This window comes from Delphinus delphis, chromosome 19 (genome assembly GCF_949987515.2).
Source record: "Delphinus delphis chromosome 19, mDelDel1.2, whole genome shotgun sequence".
Taxonomy (NCBI): Eukaryota; Metazoa; Chordata; class Mammalia; order Artiodactyla; family Delphinidae; genus Delphinus; species Delphinus delphis.
The window spans coordinates 57,200,698-57,220,274 of NC_082701.1; the positions used below are offsets into that span (position 1 = coordinate 57,200,698).

The 19,577-nt window shown below is 38.9% G+C and overlaps 1 protein-coding gene and 1 pseudogene across 3 annotated transcripts in view; one reads left to right on the plus strand and one right to left on the minus strand.

Moving 5' to 3' along the window:
• NCOR1 (nuclear receptor corepressor 1) overlaps positions 1-19,577 on the plus strand; it is a 144,944-nt gene that overhangs the window by 29,112 nt on the left and 96,255 nt on the right. For all 3 annotated transcript variants that reach the window (XM_059997383.1, XM_059997381.1, XM_059997382.1), the window contains exons 4-5: positions 5,530-5,722; positions 10,640-10,822. In XM_059997383.1, coding sequence (XP_059853366.1) covers positions 5,530-5,722; positions 10,640-10,822 — 376 coding nt within the window. The remainder of the gene's footprint in view (positions 1-5,529; positions 5,723-10,639; positions 10,823-19,577) is intronic.
• Positions 12,698-15,736, minus strand: LOC132414896 (nucleophosmin pseudogene; annotated as a pseudogene).

Genomic DNA, 19,577 nt, shown 5'->3' on the forward strand with positions numbered 1-19,577 from the left:
TTTTACTCCATTCTCACTCTTATTCGAAAGGATTTTGAAGTTTTGTTTTAGCAGTTTTGTAAAGAAACTGATTTACTATTTTAAAAATATGATTACTCTTTGGGTTTTAAGATGATAAAAGGTTTGAAATTATTCGGCCATGTTTAAAATCATTGTAAAATGCATTTCTTGGTGAAGGTTGTGGAGAGAATTCAGATCACTCTCCTCTACTATCTAGCAAATATACGAAGATGGTTTTTTTAAAAAGGGCTAAAAATGCACCCTGCATAAAGAAGGAAAGGATACAGCCACTGCCATAAACTTGGAAAAGTGGCATTCAAGTAAGGAATGAGAATATTGCACAACTTGGCCTCCTAGTTCCTGCTTTTACTCTCAAAGAAGCAGTGTTGAAGAAAGAAAGAAGGTTAGTGTAGTTGTAGGATTTCTCATGATTGCTCCCTAATTTGGGAAGACATGAGTGGGGGTGATGATGTGGTGAACGGTTGGCTTAGGAATCCCCATTATGCCGTCCTGCAGGAAGGATAGTTACAGCGTGCCACTTTCCAAAGTGCTGAGCCAAAGGCCTCAGGACTGCTTTACATGTGCGGCTGGTGGAGCGGGCCAGGATCCTTAGCAAAGGCTGTCACAGCCCCATCCCAGTTTTCCCCTGATTTGCACCACTTTTCTGTTTCCTCAGGCTATATACTTCCAGAAAAGTTTTTTGTTTTTTGTTTTTTTTTTTTTGCGGTATGCGGGCCTCTCACTGTTGTGGCCTCTCCCGTTGCGGAGCACAGGCTCCGGACGCGCAGACTCAGCGGCCATGGCTCACAGGCCCAGCCGCTCCGCGGCATGTGGGATCCTCCTGGACCGGGGCACGAACCCATGTCCCCTGCATTGGCAGGTGGACTCTCAACCACTGCGCCACCAGGGAAGCCCCAGAAAAGTATTTAGAAAGCCATATCCAGTCCTCCATCTGTAGACAAACACATTCCAGGCAAAGTGGGGATGAGCAAGGAAAATGCCCACACACCATTCCACACCAAAGAGGAAGTCTGGGTAAGGTTGCTCATAGTATGCCTGAGCAGGAGGGTAAGGGATGCCATGAACAGGGAAAACATATTCCTGGAAAGGAAGATTAAAGCAATACAGTGTTCCAAAAACAAAGACCCGTGTGTGTAAAGAAGATGAAAAACAAAGAACATGGCCCATGAGTGCTGTGCACTGTAGAACTTAAAATTAATAATGAAGTATTCAAAAGCAAAATAAGGCAACCATATCAGATAAAACGAAAGATTGGACATTCCTGTGCCCCCAAGACCACCATTTTAAATTCAATATATAAAGTGAGAAGGAACAAGGAATAAAATAGATGTGGCTGAAAGTCAGACCTTTGTCTTGGAAGAAAGGTCTAGAAATGATGAGAGTGGATACAGAAGAAAAGGACAGAGATTAAAGCAATTAGCAAGAAGTGGATAAATAAGGAGGGCAAATTAAAATCATCCAGCATGTCATAAGAACATGTGTTTCCGAGGTGGAGAACCTGGTAAAGGAAAGGAAATAATATTCATAACTTTAAAAAAACCCCACTTTTTTCCCCTTTAAAGTGAAGGAAGAGCTCAATAGGTTGATAGGACATACCTTGCTCCAAGAAAAATTTGCACAGAATGATCAATACCGAGACAGATCCTGGTTATCATTAAAGTTTAAGGCTAAGTAAAAGAATCCAGGAAGCAAAGCACAAGTCCTTGATAGGGGGATAAGAATCTGACAGAAGATATTAATAGTAGAGCAATAGCTACTGAGTTCTGAGAAAAAGAAATTGAGATCCAAGAATATTATATCAGACACGTTTAAAAGCAACAAGCAGACGTTTTTAGACATGAAAGCACTGAGCATCTAAAGCTTCTTGAAGAATTTCTACATGATGGAATCCAGTCAAACAAAGAATGGAAGCCGTGGTAAAAGGACTACAGTAGCCATAAACCCATTCAAGTGGAAAGTCCATATGAGACATCTCGATGAATTATGGTTCTTTAATGGAATATCAGTACCAAATCTTGACAAAGTAAAAATAATATAAGTATCCCAAATCAGAGGTACGGTAAGTATTGGGAGAATGTTTAAAGGTATGCATTTGAAAAGTGTGTGTGGAGACCTCCCTGGTGGTGAGTGGTTAAGAATCCGCCTGCCAGTGCGGGGGACACGGGTTCAAGCCCTGGTCTGGGAAGATCCCACACGCGGCAGAGCAACTAAGCCCGTGCGCCACAACTACTGAGCCTGCGCTCTAGAGCCCATGAGCCACAACTGCTCAGCCCACGTGCTGCAACTACTGAAGGCTGCGCGCCTAGAGCCCATGCTCTGCAACAAGAGAAGCCACCACAACGAAGAGTAGCCCCTGCTCACTGCAACTAGAGAAAGCCCGCGCGCGGCATCTAAGACTCAACGCAGCCAAAAATAAGTAAATAAATAAATTTATCTTAAAAAAAAAAAAAGAAAACTGTGCCTGCAGTGATTTGATGACTTCTAAAATGGAAATATGTTAGGTTAAAAAAATTAAAATCATAATTTTTTTTTTTATAAATTTATTTATGGCTGCGTTGGGTCTTCATTGCTGCATGTGGGCTTTCTCTAGTTGCAGTGAGCGGGATTTATTCTTCGTTGCAGTGCGCGGACTTCTCATTGCGGTGGCTTTTCTTGTTGTGGAGCACGGGCTCTGGGCACGCAAGCTTCAGTAGTTGTGGCGCACGGGCTTAGGTGCTCTGCAGCATGTGGGATCTTCCCAGACCAGGGCTTGAACCCGTGTCCCCTGCATTAGCAGGCGGATTCTTAACCACCGCGCCACCAAGGAAGCCCTAAAATCATAATTTTAATTAATGCTCTTCATAATTATTTTCCTAACCCTTTAGCAAGATTTTTTTTTTTTTTTTTTTTTTTTGGCGGTATGCGGGCCTCTCACTGTTGTGGCCTCTCCCGTTGCGGAGCACAGGCTCTCGACGCGCAGGCTCAGCGGCCATGGCTCATGGGCCTAGCCGCTCCGCGGCATGTGGGATCTTCCTGGACCGGGGCACGAACCCGTGTCTCCTGCATCGGCAGGCGGACTCTCAACCACTGCGCCACCAGGGAAGCCCAACTGAGGGTCATCTTGATCAGCCAACCATCTTCATAACAAGATTTGTTGAGAAGTCCTGGATTTTCTGCTAGAGCTTCATTAATTTCAGTTACTTCTCCTGATAGAGGAGAATAGAGTTCACTAGCAGCTTTCACACTTTGCAGAGCACCGAATTCCTCTTGTCTGTTCAATTTTCTCCCAGCTTCAGGCAGACTACAGTAAACATCTCCCAAAGCTTCCTGTGCAAAATTGCCGATTCCCACTCTTCCAACACCATTTTCTGTTGTTACCCATTCATGTTTGTCTGAATTTACGACCCGACAGCAGAGCGGGTCCGGTGCGCAGCACCCGGACGGCGCCCGCCTGCAGTCCCCAGGCCCGCAGGCTGCAGACCGTGGCCCGCACGCTCCGCACCACTCGCAGCGCCATGTATGCAGGGGTGCAGAGGGTCTCTGTGCAGCATCTAGAGCGCCCCCAGCCGGCGGGGAGAGGGTTTATCTTTTAAAAAAAATTAAAATGATTAGGTACATTTCAATAAAAAATTCATTTGATAAATTTGTTTTAAAGCTATTTAAAGATGATACTAATAGATGATGAAAGTCAGTAAAATGTAGGGAATTTTAAGTCTAAAAGGCTACAGAGATATTTTAGTATGAAAATCTGTCTTTTTTGTTTGTTTTGGAAATACCACATTTTATTTTTCTATTCATCAGTTGATAGCTGTTTTCAAGCACAGATTTTTCTGTGGCTATCTATATATTCCTTTTTCTTGGTCCTATACCTAGGAGTAGGATTGCTGATTACATGGTAGTTTTTTTGTTTGCCATTTGGGAAACTACCAGACTGTTTACAAAGTGGCCACACCATCATACGGTATTAGTTCTTTTTTTTAATTATTATTATTTAAAAAAAATAAATTTATTTATTTTTGGCTGCATTGGGTCTTCGTTGCTGCATACAGACTTTCTCTAGTTGCGGCGAGTGGGGGCTATTCTTCGTTGCAGTGTGCGGGGCTTTTCATTGTGGTGGCTTCTCTTGTGGCAGATCATGGGCTCTAGGCGCTCGGGCTTCAGTAGTTGTAGCATGCAGGCTCAGTAGTTGTGGCACGTGGGCTCTAGAGCGCAGGCTCAGTAGTTGTGGCACATGGGCTTAGTTGCTCTGCGGCATTTGGGATCTCCCTGGACCAGGGCTTGAACCCGTGTCCCCTGCATTGGCAGGCGGGTTCTTAACCACTGCGCCACCACGGAAGTCCTGGAATTGTTTTCTTAATTTCACATCCAGATTGTTCATTGCCAGTGTATAGAAATAAAACTGATTTTTGCATGTTGGTTTTTTTTTATCCTGTAACTTTGCTCTGTTCGTTTATTAGCTCTAACATTTTTTGTGGATTCTTTTGAGTTTTCTACATATGAGATTTTGTCATCTGTGAATAGAAATACTACTTCTTTTTCAATTTGGATGCCTTTTCTCTCTCTTCTTGCCTAATATTCTGATAAGAATTCCTAATACTATATTGAAAAGAAGTGGCAAAAACAGGCATCCTTGTCTTACTCCTGAAGCTTCCTACTCCAGTATTTTTTGTGACATCATTGTGAATTTTAAGGAGACAATGGGATCTTATGTCTTGAATGAGATTTCAAATTTTTGAAGTATAATAAAATTATAGACCTCAGGGTTTATTTTATCATCTATCCTAAAAACCAAACCCCATGATTAACTTTTCAATGAAAAGTTGTTTTGTGAGACATTCGTTTAAAGCTTGGCTATAGGTAAGATGTCGCTTCTGTAAGTACTTTGGTAGTAAATGAAAAGTCAAATTAACAAACACCCATACATAGTACTCTATACAGTATATCATGTAGAGAAATTCAAAACAGATTCCTGACCTCCAAGATACTTATGTACTTGGAGAAACTAGACAAAATACATGTATTAGGGGTCAGAATTATGTATTTAAAGTACTGTTGCATTCCCACTCGAGACTTGTTTTTAAGTCTTAATAATACCTCACAACTCAAGTCATTTATCTTTCCATGTGGCAGTTGCTGGGAAATTTTTTTTTTTTTTTTTCTGCTTGCTTTTATTACTGGTTGAAAATGGTGGCTCTTCTGGTCTAGATTATGTTCAGTTATTATGGCATAGGTTTAAAAATACTTTATGGATATTTTTCAGCAACTTCAAATTTTCTGCAAGTTGAAATCTTCTGTTACAACTTTCACTGCTTTATCACCTCTACTCCCACCTACCCTGAAGAAACTTTTCCTATCAGGATTTAGGTTTAATAGTACTTTATAGTGAGGTATATATTCTCCTGGGGTGAGGAAATACATTTGAAAGTGAGCATACCTTTTCTTTTATTTCATAGTTCAACCAGGGATGTTAGCAGGAAGTTGTACATCACTTAAACATTTTCAAGTGATTATTTTCTTTGTATGTATTAGGCCTCAAGAAAGGAGAACTGGATATGAGCAGTTTCACCCAGGCCCTTCCCCGGCAGATCATGATTCACTGGAATCCAAGCGACCACGTCTGGAGCAGGTTTCTGATTCCCATTTCCAGCGGGTCAGCGCTGCGGTCTTACCTTTAGTGCACACGCTGCCAGAAGGGGTGAGGTCTTCTGCAGATGCTAAGAAGGTAAATATTTGTTCTCTTACCCTGTGGAGTTGTCGGTCTGAAATGTTTGTTTAGCCATATTCAGGCACAGCGCCTAAAAGAAAGTCCAGTTATGCCAGTCTCTAAAGGTTAGTGCTATGGGAAAGTAAAAATTTTGTTAAACAAAACTAAAAACCACAGACTTAATACTCCAGACTTTTAAAGTCAGTACTTTTAACTTTTTGGTAATTGAAAACAATCCGAGGACTGCTGTAAAGAAAAATTGCTGTTGAATGACATTCAATTGCTGTTGAATCTCAAGCATTTTATATCGGCTTGTTGGGCTGTAAAATGTGGTCAGACTCAAGAATACCACAGTTCTGTTAAATTTAAATTAAGTTTTAAATAATACCTTTAAATTCAGTTGCAGTTTATTAACTTACTGCATAGGAGAAGACACGTTTTAGGTAAGGTTTAATTGTGCTTATAATTTTTGTAAAGAAAGTTTCTTTTTCTAATTTATGTAAAAAATATGTTCTTGCAAATACAGAGGAAAAAAGTTATCTATAATTCTCTGTCTTAGAGGTAACTGTTATACTTTTAATGTGTAGCTGTATCCCGTGACATTTCAAACAATGTGTATTGTGGATTTATGAGAAGGTTCTAAGATCAAACCTCTTTTTTTCTTATGTTTATTATTATTTACCTTTCTTTTGTGAAATGCATCTTCCTGTATTATGCCCTTATTTTGTTGCTGAGTTTATCATATTTAACTGTCTGTTTTGCTTGTCATTAAATCTTCAGATTAGGAAGTACCTGGCACTTAGTAGGTACTGAATAAATATTTGTTTTAGAAAGAATAAACTAATTCTTTAAAACACTTTTAACAATAAAGTGTTAACCCCTTTACTATCATATTTTCATATCTCTTACCCCTGCCTTTTTGTTATCAAATATTTTTCTCATGAAGTTTATTTGCCTTTATGGCTAATAAATATGGCCCTGTCCACCCTGATATCAGATAAATAAATACACATTTTCTTTGAGTTTTAATGCAGTGAGAAATGATTTAAAAGATAGTGAATATGTTTGCAATTTATCTTCAAATAGATCAACTGGGGAAAAAAAAAGATAGGTGTGTGCATGTGTATAGAGACAAAGCAAATATAGCAAAATGTTACAACTAGTGAATCTAGATGAAGATATTGAGTGTCCATTATACTAGTCTTTCAACTCTTATGTAAATTTGAAAATTTTCAAAATAATAAGTTGGGTGGGGAAAGCTCTTTGTGATAAGCTAGAAATGAACTAAGCTTCTAGGAATATTGAGATCTGCTTCACTATGTGGAGTATGTATTATAGTCTATGGATTTATAAGAAATGTTTGAAACATTTAAAAAAGAAGGAAAGAAAGACAGAAATACAGTGAATAAAGGTCTTCTTCCAAGGCTGAATAAATGACCACAAAGGTAATTTATACCTATGGATTTTTTTGGCAGAAAGAGATCTTAAAACTTCATCCATTTAAATAATGTGTTATGTTGGATCAGAGAACAGTTGATTTCCGTTTTATAGTAGAGAAGACAGATGTTAAGAAAAATTAAGTGACCTAGGTCGAGCCTCCTGAGTTGGAGTGAGAACCCATGACCTCTGACCCCTAGTCCTGCTCTTCCCCTCCCCCCCCAGCTAAGTTGTAAATCATGACTTTCCTTTTTTTAGAAGTAGGGATTTTGAAAGAATTAGCATCTGTTAGTTTTTTTCTTTTTTTTAATGTTGTTAAGCCCAGGTATATCATGTATAGGATTAAATTAGATAAGTTTGAAGGAAAAAGTTAGTCTCACCAGTTAGAAATTGTTGTTAATTGTGCATATTTTAATGTGCTTGCTTTGTATATTGTATATAGCTTTATTTTTGCTTAAATACATACTTCTTGTGTCGTTAAGTTTACAATTTTATTTTTAGTCATATTCCATGTATGGATATAAAGTAATTTATTTAATTGCCACACATCTGGGTTACCTGTTTGCTCATTAGAACAATGACATATTTTCTTTAGGTTGATTTTTTTTTTTTTTTTTTTTGGGTACATGGGCCTCACCATTGTGGTCTCTCCCGTTGCGGAGCACAGGCTCCGGATGCGCAGGCTCAGCAGCCATGGCTCACAGGCCCAGCCGCTCCGCGGCATGTGGGATATTCCCAGACCAGGGCACGAACGCGTGTCCCCTGCATCGGCAGGTGGACTCTGTGCCACTGCGCCACCAGAGAAGCCCAATAGGTTGATTTTTGTGTTTGGTTTTTTTTTGGCTGCGCTGTGCGGCTTGCGGGATCTTAGTTCCCTGACCAGGGATCGAACCCTCACACTGGGCAGTGAAAGTGCGGGGTCCTAATCGCTGGACCACCAGGGAAGTCCCTGGGTTGATTTTTTTGGTATACAGTCTTATTTATTTAGCTAAGGTAAATTCCTGTTAGTGTAAGTAATTAGAGACCAGAGTTGGCATATTTTAAGGTTTTCATGGGTGTATCCAGATTGCCCTGCAAAGGAGGAGAACCAGTTTTTGTCCCTGATAGCACGGTATAAGGGCTCCCAGGTCTTGTGTGCCCTTACTGATACCACATATTTACTGTTTTTAAAAAAGTCATTGTTTGATACGTTTTTAACTTGCATTTATTTGCTTGTTAGTAAAATTTAACATTTTTTCATTTATTTTTCCTGTTTTATGAATTGCTTTTTCATATCTATTGCCCATTTTTCTGTTGGTGTGTTTTTTATTTTATATTGAGTTGTTAGAGTTTACATTTTGCAAATGATTTTTTCCATTTGCATTTTAAATTTTTTATTTCAATTTTGATGAAGAGAAAATTGTTTTTTTATTTTGATTCATCAATCTTTTTTTTTTAATGTCTTTTGCTGTTGGCTTTCCTGAGTTCAAGATAATGTGAATGCCTTTTTTTGTTTGTTTGAGGCTTCTTGTGATTTGCTAATAAATCTCATATAAATGTTTGCTATTATTTGGCTTTCATTGTGATATAAGATGTGAGATAGGAGTCTTAACTTCTTCCCTCAAATTACTATCAGAATGTTCCAATACAAAATTATAAACTCCTTGAAGACGAGCATCATGCCTGTTTCGTTCACCACTCTACCTAGTGCCTGTCATATAATAGGCACTCAAGGAATTTGTTTATTGTTAAATATTTAACTAGAGAAGAAGTCAGTGGAAAATACTGATTTGTAATAGTAGTTCTTAGGGCACGGATCAGATCACCTGAGGAGCATTTTCAAAATCTGCTGAATCGAAATATAATCTGTTTTGCTGTTATACGTGTTATGTTACACAAATTAGCTCATATGCGTATGTAAGAGAATGATACGACTATAACATGGAAGTCCTAAAGATTCGTGAATGATTGTTCCTAGCACATGAATGTTTTCAGGCTCTCAGGATCAAGCTGTCTCATAATTAAGAAATAGCCTTTGAGATGGACGAAGACCTTAAAAAGATTTGAAAAGTCTGCATTTAGTTTTCATTTAGTGCAGGTAGTACCTGGCTTAGTTAATTCAAGAACTGCTCTGCTTTTCAATGTTAAGCTAACTAATGAAGATTGGAATGTTGAAAAGAAACTGCGAAGACATTTTCTCCTGTACTTTTTTGTTTTTAAAGGTTGATAAAAATCTTTATACCCCGAATCTGATTTTTATTTTGATGAAACATACTATTTTCTACTGGAAGCAAATGACCTCAAGGATTAACAAAGGAAGCATAAACTATAGGGTTTATGGCTAGCAAAGAATTGACTGTAGTCTAAATGCAAATGATATTGGAGCTTTAACAATATTATTACTTCTATTAGGATCGCTGTTGTTTTTGCTAATGCTCTGCTTACAAAGTTTAAGTAATAACCATAATCCTATTTTCCCCAGAAGTCTTTATATTAAACTATACTATTACAGAATATCAGACTTTTCAGGAATATACATGTTACGTTTTAGTTGAAATCTGTGTTCCAAGGTGTTTTGGAATAACTATCCAGGTATAATTAAGTGCATTCTTGGTTGGAACTACTGATTTCTCACAGTTAATTAATCTTATTTAATACATTGAGGGCTCTAGAGTCCTAGGAACTATGCTCATTCTAGGCTTCTTATACCCTAAAGAAAACTAGTACCTTAACCTAAAATTTATCTGCTTTACAGTGTTGCTTATATCTTCGCTTTAGACTGGAGATTGGTAGGCTGTATGTGTGTGTGTGCATGCGTGCATGTGTGTGTTGACGGGGTGATAGGTTTTGGGTGGAGGGGCCTTCAATCTGCTGTAGTCCCCTGCTGCTTTGGAGCTGGAATGGGATGATGTATTTGGCTGAAGAGATGTTATGTGCGCTATAGGGTAGGCAGGCTTAGTCGCCCTTTATGAAGGTAGGCCTGGGTGATTGTAGCAACAAAAGTTCTAGATCATTTCTCGGACTTCTGTACCTCACTGTTGGCCCTTGGAAAGTCTGAAAACTTTTTGATAGGAACAGCCATATCATAGCTGTTATGTTGGGTGGGCACACAGGATATGCATGTTCAGACCTTTTGGAGTGCCATTACAAGGAAATGGCTGAGGAATTGATATCTTCCTTTGCCGTGATTGCGTTATTATTTCTGCAGAAATTAGAAGTCTCAGTATCGTTGTACTAAAGGCTGATTAGCCACTTAGCCACCTCATTCTGGATAGCTTTTAGGATCTTCAAAATTGTGAATGATATGTCTAAACGATAAACATCAGTGGTGTGGGTTTGTGTGTGTGTGAGAGAGAGAAAGGGAGGGAGGGAGAAAATTGCTACCGTAGGACTGCCACCTACAGAGAGCACACATTGCTCTGCTAAGCTTTAAAATTCACATTTTTCAGTTAAGAGGATCTTGAAGCTGACATTGGCTGTTGGTGAGAAATCATTTGTTCTTGATTTTCTTCCTTAAAGGATCCAGCATTTGGAGTCAAACATGAAGCTCCTTCCTCTCCAATCTCTGGGCAACCATGTGGAGATGATCAAAATGCTTCACCTTCAAAACTTTCAAAGGAAGAGTTAATACAGAGTATGGATCGTGTAGATCGAGAAATTGCAAAAGTAGAACAGCAGATCCTTAAACTGAAAAAGAAACAAGTAAGTGTTTGATTTTACTGCTTAATACATTCTCAGAATGTATGTTCGTCTCCCTAAACAAGAGAATGTTGAACTTTCTGAATTTTTAACTTTACGTAAAGGAAATCATGCCTTGTATGTTCTGTGACTTGCTTATGTTTGCTGTTAGTTTCCTTAGTTTCATCCATTCATTTTCTTGTGGTATTGTCTGGTTTTATGATTCCAGATAGCAAAACTTATTTGTCTATTCTGTGTTGGCTCTTACTGGATGTGTTGTTTCTAGTTTCTTGCTATTCCACACATGGTGCTATGTTTTTGGTTCATGTGTAGACAGATTTTCTAGGGCGTGTGCCCAGGAATGGCGTTCCGTGGCCTGAGCATGTGCACGTGTTCGCATGTGCTAGATGAGACCACATCTGCTGAGATGGCAGCACCATTTATACTCCCACTGGCAGTGTGTTCACGTTCCAGTTTGTGCATGTTCTTGCCTTCACGTGGATGTGAAATAGTTCTAATTTGCATTTCTCTGACGAGGAATGAGACAGAGCTTGTTTCCATTTGTTTATGGGTTGTGTGCCTTATGTGGATGGTTACTTTGTCATTTTCTTATGTTTAGTGTTTCCTGAAGCCTCTCGCGAGGTATGTGTATAGCACGTGTCTCCTAATTTGTGGCTCGTCATTTCACTTTTTGGGGGTGGGGTGGGGGGAGGTGTTTTTTTTTTCAGATTAAGAAAGTGTACTGTTAAAGTGTACGCTTTAGTGTACACTTTTAAAGTGTACAGTTCAGTGGCTTTTATGTATTCATAAAGTTGTGCAACTGCCATCATTATATATTTCCAGAACATTTTGGTCACTTCAGAAAGGAACCACATATCTTTTAGCAGCTACTCTATTTCCCTCTCCCCCCAGCCCCTGGCAACTATAAACCTCTTCTCTCTATATATGGATTTGCCTATGCTGGACATTTCAGATAAATATAGAATCATAATATGTGACATTTTGACTCCTTTTATTTAGCATGTTTTCAAGAGTCACCCATGCTGTATCTTGTATCAGCACAAAATTCCCATTGCATGGACATACTATGTTTTGTTTATCAGTTCATTAGTTGATGGCATTTAGGTTGTGTTCACTTTGGGATGTTATGAATAGTGCTGTTAGGACACACTAGTTTTTGTGTGGACATGTTTATTTGGTTCTCTTGGATATATGCTAGAAGTAGAATTGGCAGAGTCACATGACAAATCTCTGTTTAAAGCTTTGAGGAACTGCCAGACTGTTTTCCAAAGTGGCCGTGTGTCATTTTAAATTCCCACCAGCAGTGTATGAGGGAGGGTTTCACCTTCTCTACTTCCTTGTCAACATTTGTTGTTGGTTTTTTAAAAAATAGCTATGCTAGTAAATGTGAAGTGGTATCTCATTGTGGTTTTGATTTTCATTTTCTTAGTAACCAGTGATGAACATCTCTTTATGTGCTTGTTGGCCATTTGCATATTTTCTTTAGAGAAATGTTCGTTCAGATCCTTTTCCCAGTTCTTTTTTAGCTGGGTTGTCTTTTCATTGTTGAGTTGTAAGAGTTCTTTATATATTCTGCATACTCAGATGTATGATTTGCAAATATTTTCTCTCATTCTGTGGGTTGTCTTTTTACTTTCCTGATAGTTTTCGTTGATGTACAAAACCGTTATTTCCTCTATTTGATTCATTCAAATATTTATTGAGCATCTAGGGAGATACAAAAGTGATTAAAACATGGTCAGAGAGGTAAATCAAATGAATAAATAATGGAAGGCAAAGTATAAGATTCACTGAATCACAGCAGTCAAACGAAAGTGCTGTAGGAAATCAACAGTGAGATTGCTTCTAGCCTGGAGAGGGGTGTGGGTGGCTGGAAAGTCAGGAACCGGGATTGAGATTAAAATAGAAGACTTCGTCTGGATTGCTAACGAGACTCAGTTTGAACCCTCCTTTGTATTCGTCTCTCCTTTTCCTCTCTCCCTGTCTTAATTTACCAGGACTGTTCATTGTGCTTTTTCCTAGACTTGCCTGCAGTTTTACTTTAATGTCTTATACCGAACTAGGTCCTTTTGGTGTTTTAGGAGGTTTTTTTTTCTTTTTTCCCTCTGTTTCTTGGAAGGATTCTTGACTTCTTTGCTCTTGGTATTTGATGGTTTTGAGTCTTTTCCATTATGGTTTGATTTTATGCCTTTCTGGCTGGAGTATCGTACAGATTTCTTTGCTGGAGCTTTTTCTTCAGCTTCTCTTCACCTTCATCAGCAACTTTTGCTTGTTTTCTGTGGAACCTTGCTACCACTTCCAGATACACTTAGGGGTTTCACATCCTCCTCTTCTTCATCTTCTTACTCTGCATCTTCTAAGTGCTGTCCACTAATAAGTACAAGCCCTGAACTACTTTTAGACCACAGGTAGTATTGTTTCAGAGCCCCCCAGGGAAGCCATTGGCTGTACAGACGTTATCAACCTTGCCAGGGCTGCTTTGCTTAGGCTGCCTCTGCTTCAAGAGTGTGCACTTCACCCTTTGCACCAGCCCCGAAACTGACCCTTCCTAAAGATAACTGCTCATTTTCATCATTCTCCACTTTGAAGTGATAATCTTTGTTGGTCTTCAGTTGACAACTAAAAGATAGTTCTGGGGCCCCAGGGGCACACACTTAGGTGGGAGAGAAGGTGGACAGAGATAAGTGACTTCCTTTCAGAGGACAGCTGAGCAGGAAAGAGTCATACCGGGGCGGAAAGTTGTTAATTGTGATGAAGTCCAGTTTATTTTTTCTTTCATCACTTGCACTTTTGGTGTCATATCTAAGAACCTTAATCCAAGTTGCATAATCCAAGGTCACAAAGATTTATACCTATGTTTTCTTCTCGGAGTTTTGTAGTTTTAGCTCTTACATTTAGGTCAGTATTATGGTGAACAGAATTTCTGTAGGTTTTATATGAGACTACCCTGGGACCATTGAAAGAGTTTACTTATATTGTCTTTTTAAAAGTTTTATAGTTTTCTCATCAAATTATTCTTTTTTTTAAATTTATTTTTATTTATTTATTTTTGGCTGTGTTGGGTCTTTGTTGCTGTGTGCGGGCTTTCACTAGTTATGGTGAGCGGGGACTACTCTTCGTTTTCAGTGTGTGGGCTTCTCATTGCGGTGGCTTCTCTTGTTGCGCAGCATGGGCTCTAGGCACGCGGCCTTCAGTAGTTGTGGTGCATGGACTCAGTAGTTGTGGCTCGCGGGCTCTACAGCGCAGGCTCAGTAGTTGTGGTGCGTGGGCTTAGTTGTTCTGCGGCATGTGGGATCTTCCTGGACCAGGGCTCGAACCCGTGTCCCCTGCATTGGCAGGCGGATTCTTAACCACTGCGCCACCAGGGAAGCCCTCATCACATTATTCTTAATCTACCAGAAATTGAATTTTTGTGTCTGCCTCAAGGTAGGGGTCAATATTCATTTTTTCCCCTGTATCGATAATTAAAAAGGTCATCCTTTTCCAACTGTTCTACACTTTTAGCTCTATTATAATTCAGGTTTGCATCTATATATGGATTGATTTCTGGGCTTTGTGGTCTTTGTGTTCTTTGTGGTACTGATGCAGAAATAGAATAGATATCCTTCTGATTACTAGAGCTTTATTCTTTTTTTTTCCAGTGAGGCAAATCCCACTTCTATGGGCATGATTTAGCTTTTTTAAAGTTTTTTACCATCTCATATAACTTTTAGAATCATTTTTTTCAGTTTTCCAAAATACCTTTCTGTAATTTTCACTGGAATCATATATAATACAGAAATCAGTTCAGGGATGATGGTATCTTTATCTTAATGACTCTTCCTGTCCGTGGCTATGGTATATCTGTCTATTTAGGAGGGCTTTCATGTTTTATTACTTTCTTTTATATGCCTTGTGTTAGATTCAGCTCTAGGAGCTTTATATTTTTGATGCTATTGTTAATAATATCTTTTCAAAAATTATATTTCTTCTAACTGTTGCAGTTTTTTTTCACATGCTAGAATTACTTTTTTAAAAAAATATTGAAGTATATTTGATTTACAGTGTTGCATTAGTTTCAGGTGTACAGCAAAGTGATTCATATATATATGGTCTTTTTCAGATTCTTTTCCATTATAGGTTATTACAAGATATTGAATATAGTTCCCTGTGCTATACAGTAGCTCCTTCTTGTTTATCTTCAGTCTTTTTTTTTTTAATATATGCCAGCAACCTCCCTAAATTATCCTTGTAATGTTAATTACTTATTTGTAGATTTTTTTGGGTTTTCTATGTAGGTAATGGTCATATCAACAGTAAAAAAAAAAAAAAAAAAAAAGAAGACAGTTGTTTCTTTCCTTCTAGTTCTTAAACCTTTTCCTTTTCAGTTGCCTTATTGCTCTGCTTAAGACTGCAGTGCAACATTGGGACTTTCCTGGCAGTCCAGTGGTTAAGACTTCACCTTCTAGTGCAGGGGGTGCGGGTTTGATCCCTGGTCCGGGAGCTAAGATCCCACATGCCTCCGCAGCCAAAAATCTAAAACATAAAACAGAAGCAATATTGTAAAAAAATTCAATGAAGACTTTAAAAATGGTCCACATCAAAAAAAATTAAAAAAAAAAAAAACCTGCAGTGCAACATTGAAAGTGGTTATTCTTGTTCTTTTCTGCTTTTTCAGGAATGCCTTTTACTTTTTACTACCACTGGTTATGATGTCAGTATTATAGACATCCTTCCTCAGATTGGGAAATTCCCATCTGGTCCAGTGTGCTGAGAATTTAATCATGAGGGACATTGAAGTTCACCAGATGCTTTTTCTGCATAAGTTTGTTGATCTTATTATTCTCCTTTAAAATATATTAATAAGGTGAATGACGTCAGTTATTTTTCTAGTGTTAAATCACCTGTGGATTTCTACGTTTAACCTACCTTAGTCATAATGTATTATCTATTTTTAATAAATTGCTGGACTTGACTTACCAGTATTTATTTTGGGATTTTTGTATCTTATTTGTGAGATAGATAAGCCTGTCATTTTCTTTTCTTATACTGTTCTTGTCTGGTTTGGTAACAGATCATGCTAATGTCACAACCTTTCTAAACTCTGAAATAGTTTAAGATTGTAATTATTTGGTAAAATCAGCTGGATCTAGTGGGTATTTTTTGTGTAAAAAGTATTTTAAAATTAGTGATTCAATTTAAAAACATTCACTTCTATTTCTTCTGGAGATAGTTTTTTCCCTCATTTTGGGGAATATAGTTGTATCTTCTGTATCATGAGTTTCTGCTTCTTATTTCCTCTTTGGTTTTATTCTGCTCTTTTATAATTTGTCAACATTAACTTTTTAGTTTTTTCTTCCCCCTTCTCCCTGTGCACTACTTTAACTTCATTCAGCAAGTTTTAATTTATAATGCATTTTATTATCCATCCTGGTTTCTTTTTCAACTCCTGTATTAATAAAAGTGTTCTTTTAAAGTTCTTACATAAAAATGTTTTCTTGACTATTTTTGGTTATTTGATTTCTAACTTTATTGTGGCCAGAGAGTATGGTCTCTAATACCCAGTCTTTTGAAATAATTGGTTCTTGAATTTTGGCCTAGATGATGATCAATTTCATAAAAATACTCTGGGCATACTTGAGAAGATTATGTATTCTCTACTTTAAAAAATCATCCATATCTTCTCTCATTTTTGTCTGTAACTTATCAATTACCACTATGATTTTGGATTTGTCTCTTTTTCCTAGTAATTCTCAATTTTTAAAAAATTGAGGTAAAAAAATTGACATGCAACGTTATATTAATTTCAGGTGTATAACATAATGATTTTATATTTGAATGTATTGCAAAAAGATCTCCACAATAAGGCTAGTTAACCATCCATCACTCCACATAGTTACAGAATTATTTTCTTGTGATGAGAACTTTTAAGATCTACTCTCTTAGCAACTTTCAAATATACAGTACAGTGTTGTTAACCATAGTTGCCAAGCTGTACTTTACATCTCCATGACTTATTTATTTTATAATTGGAAGTTTGTACCTTTTGACTCTATTCACCCATTTGGTCCATCTCCCCCCTGCCCCTGCTACCACCAGTCTGTTCTTTGCATCTACCAGCTCCTGTTTCTTCCCCTCCCCTCCTTCCTCCTTTCTCCTCTTTCCTTCCTTCCTTCCTTCCTTTTTTTCCTTCCTTCCTTTACCTCTTTCCTTCCCTTCCTGTCTTTCTTTCAGGATTCTACACATAAGTGAGATCCACCTGTATTTGTCTTTCTCCATCTGACTTCACTTAAAATAATGCCCTCAGGGTCCATCCATTTTGTTGCAAAAGATGAGAGTCCATTCTTTTTTTAAGGGTAAATAATAGTCCATTGTGTATATATACCACATCTTCTTTATCCATTCACCTATTGGTGGACACTGAGGTTGTTCCCATGTCTTGGCTATTGTGAATAGTGCTGCAGTGGGGCCCGCTATAGTACCAGCATCTACGCAGTGGGGGAGCTCCCAAGAGTGGCTGCTGCCAGTGTCTTGTGTCCCAAGGGTGAGCAGTGGCCGGGTCCACCCCCCACCCCTGCAAACCCCCCCCCCCCGCCCCCACCACCTCTCTGGGAGACTCTCCAAGACCAGCAGGTTCATATTAGTGTGGAAACACGGGCCCCTGATTTTATTGATGCTTCTCTTCATCTCTTCTGTCATGAAAGAGAAACTAAACACAAAATAAGCCCCAGAAAATATGTCCAAGCCTAAATTCAGATGCATGCTAGGATTCGAAGATTTCTGCCTTTCAGCCCAGCTCTTGAAGAAATTTATACAGTGGCAGATGCAAGATTTCTCTGTAGAAGAGACTCAGGAATGGTGATGTGTTTGCAAGGAAGAGCTGGGGCTAAACTGTCTTTTAGGCGAACTGTATTTGCCTAAAACTAGGCTTGTTTGGAGTGAGCTGCCAAATCTGCTAGTGAATTCACATTCCCCTGGGAAGCCTGCTTTTTGGAAGGTCTTCAAGAAGTATTGAACTTTCAAAAAAGTCTGAAAACTATAATTGACCCTATATGTGAAGGCTCGTGAACTAAACTGGGTTCTGACAATGTGGACAGCAACCTCCCAGTTACCGCTTTCCATTCTCAAGTGGCGCTGCTTCAGCTCTGGTAAAATCCTCAAATTCCTACCTTAATGGCCAGGAGGAAATCAAACTGTGGAACTAGTCTGCACCTCCAAAGCCCCAGCAACCCCAAACTCTGTTATCCTCCCTTTCATTTCCCATTTTGACCCCTTTTAATGATGACCCCCCCCAAAAAAAAACTGCTGCAGTGAACATGGGGGTGCATATATCTCCTTGTTCATGTTTTTTTCTTTGGATAAATACCCAGAAGTGGAATTGCTGGATCATATGGGAGTTCTATTTTAATTTTTTGAGAAACTGTTTCCGTAGTGGCTGCACCAGTTTACATTCCCAGCAACAGTGCACAAGAGATCTCTTTTCTCCACATCCTTGCCAATGCTTTGTTTACCATAAAGTCTGCTTCGCCTGATATTGATGTAGTTAGATCAGCATTCTTTTGGTTGATATAGGTTAGTGTATCTTTTTCTTTCCCTTTACTTTCTGTGCTTGTATTTTAGGTATATCTCTTATATAAGTATGTATCTGGGTTTTGTTTTTTATTGAGTCTGACAAACTGTCTTTCCACAGGGTAATTTAGTTCTTTTAAATTGATGATGATGTTCCCTGGTGGTGCAGTGGTTAAGAATCTGCCTGCTGGGCTTCCCTGGTGGTGCAGTGGTTGAGAATCTGCCTGCTAATGCAGGGGACACGGGTTCAAGCCCTGGTCTGGGAGGATCCCACATGCCGCGGAGCAACTGGGCCCGTGAGCCACAACCACTGAGCCTGCGCGTCTGGAGCCTGTGCTCCACAATGAGAGGCCACGATAGTGAGGCCCACGCACCGCGATGAAGAGTGGCCCCTGCTTGCCACAACTAGAGAAAGTCCTCGCACAGAAACGAAGACCCAACACAGCAAAAATAAATTAATTAATTAATAAACTCCTACCCCCAACATCAAAAAAAAAAAAAAAAAAGAATCTGCCTGCCAATACAGGGGACATAGGTTCGAGCCCTGGTCTGGGAAGATCCCACATGCCACGGAGCAACTAAGCCCATGCGCCACATCTACTGAGCCTGTGCTCTAGAGCCCATGAGCCATAACCACTAAGCCCACACTCTACAACTACTGAAGTGCAGGCGCCTAGAGCCCATGCTCCGCAACAAGAGAAGCCACCGCAATGAGAAGCCCGCTCACCGCAACGAAGAGTAGCCCTCGCTCACTGCAACTAGAGAAAGCCCACGTGCAGCCAAAAATAAATAAATAAAATAAATAAATTTATAAAAAAAGGAAAAAAGTTGACGATGATGATTGGTAATATCTCAATTATTTTAAAACTATTTTATGCTTTCTATCTGTCTTTTTTTTTTTGGCCTCACCATGTGGCATGTGGGCTCTTAGTTCCCTGACCAGGTAATGAACCCATGCCCCTGGCAGTGGAAGCACAGAGTCTTAACCACTGGACCGCCAGGGAAGTCCCTGTCCTGTCTTTTTTATGCTGATATTGATGTTCTTGTTAGTTTTTTCCAATCCTTATTTTGGATTGATTGTCTTATTCCATCTTCTCCTGCTCCACCAGTTTGGATTTTATACATTATTTCTTTGTTTATAGTGGTTCCCCAGAAATTTTAACAGTCTGTTTAACTCGAAGCCTAAAACTAAGTAGTATCTTAACCATCT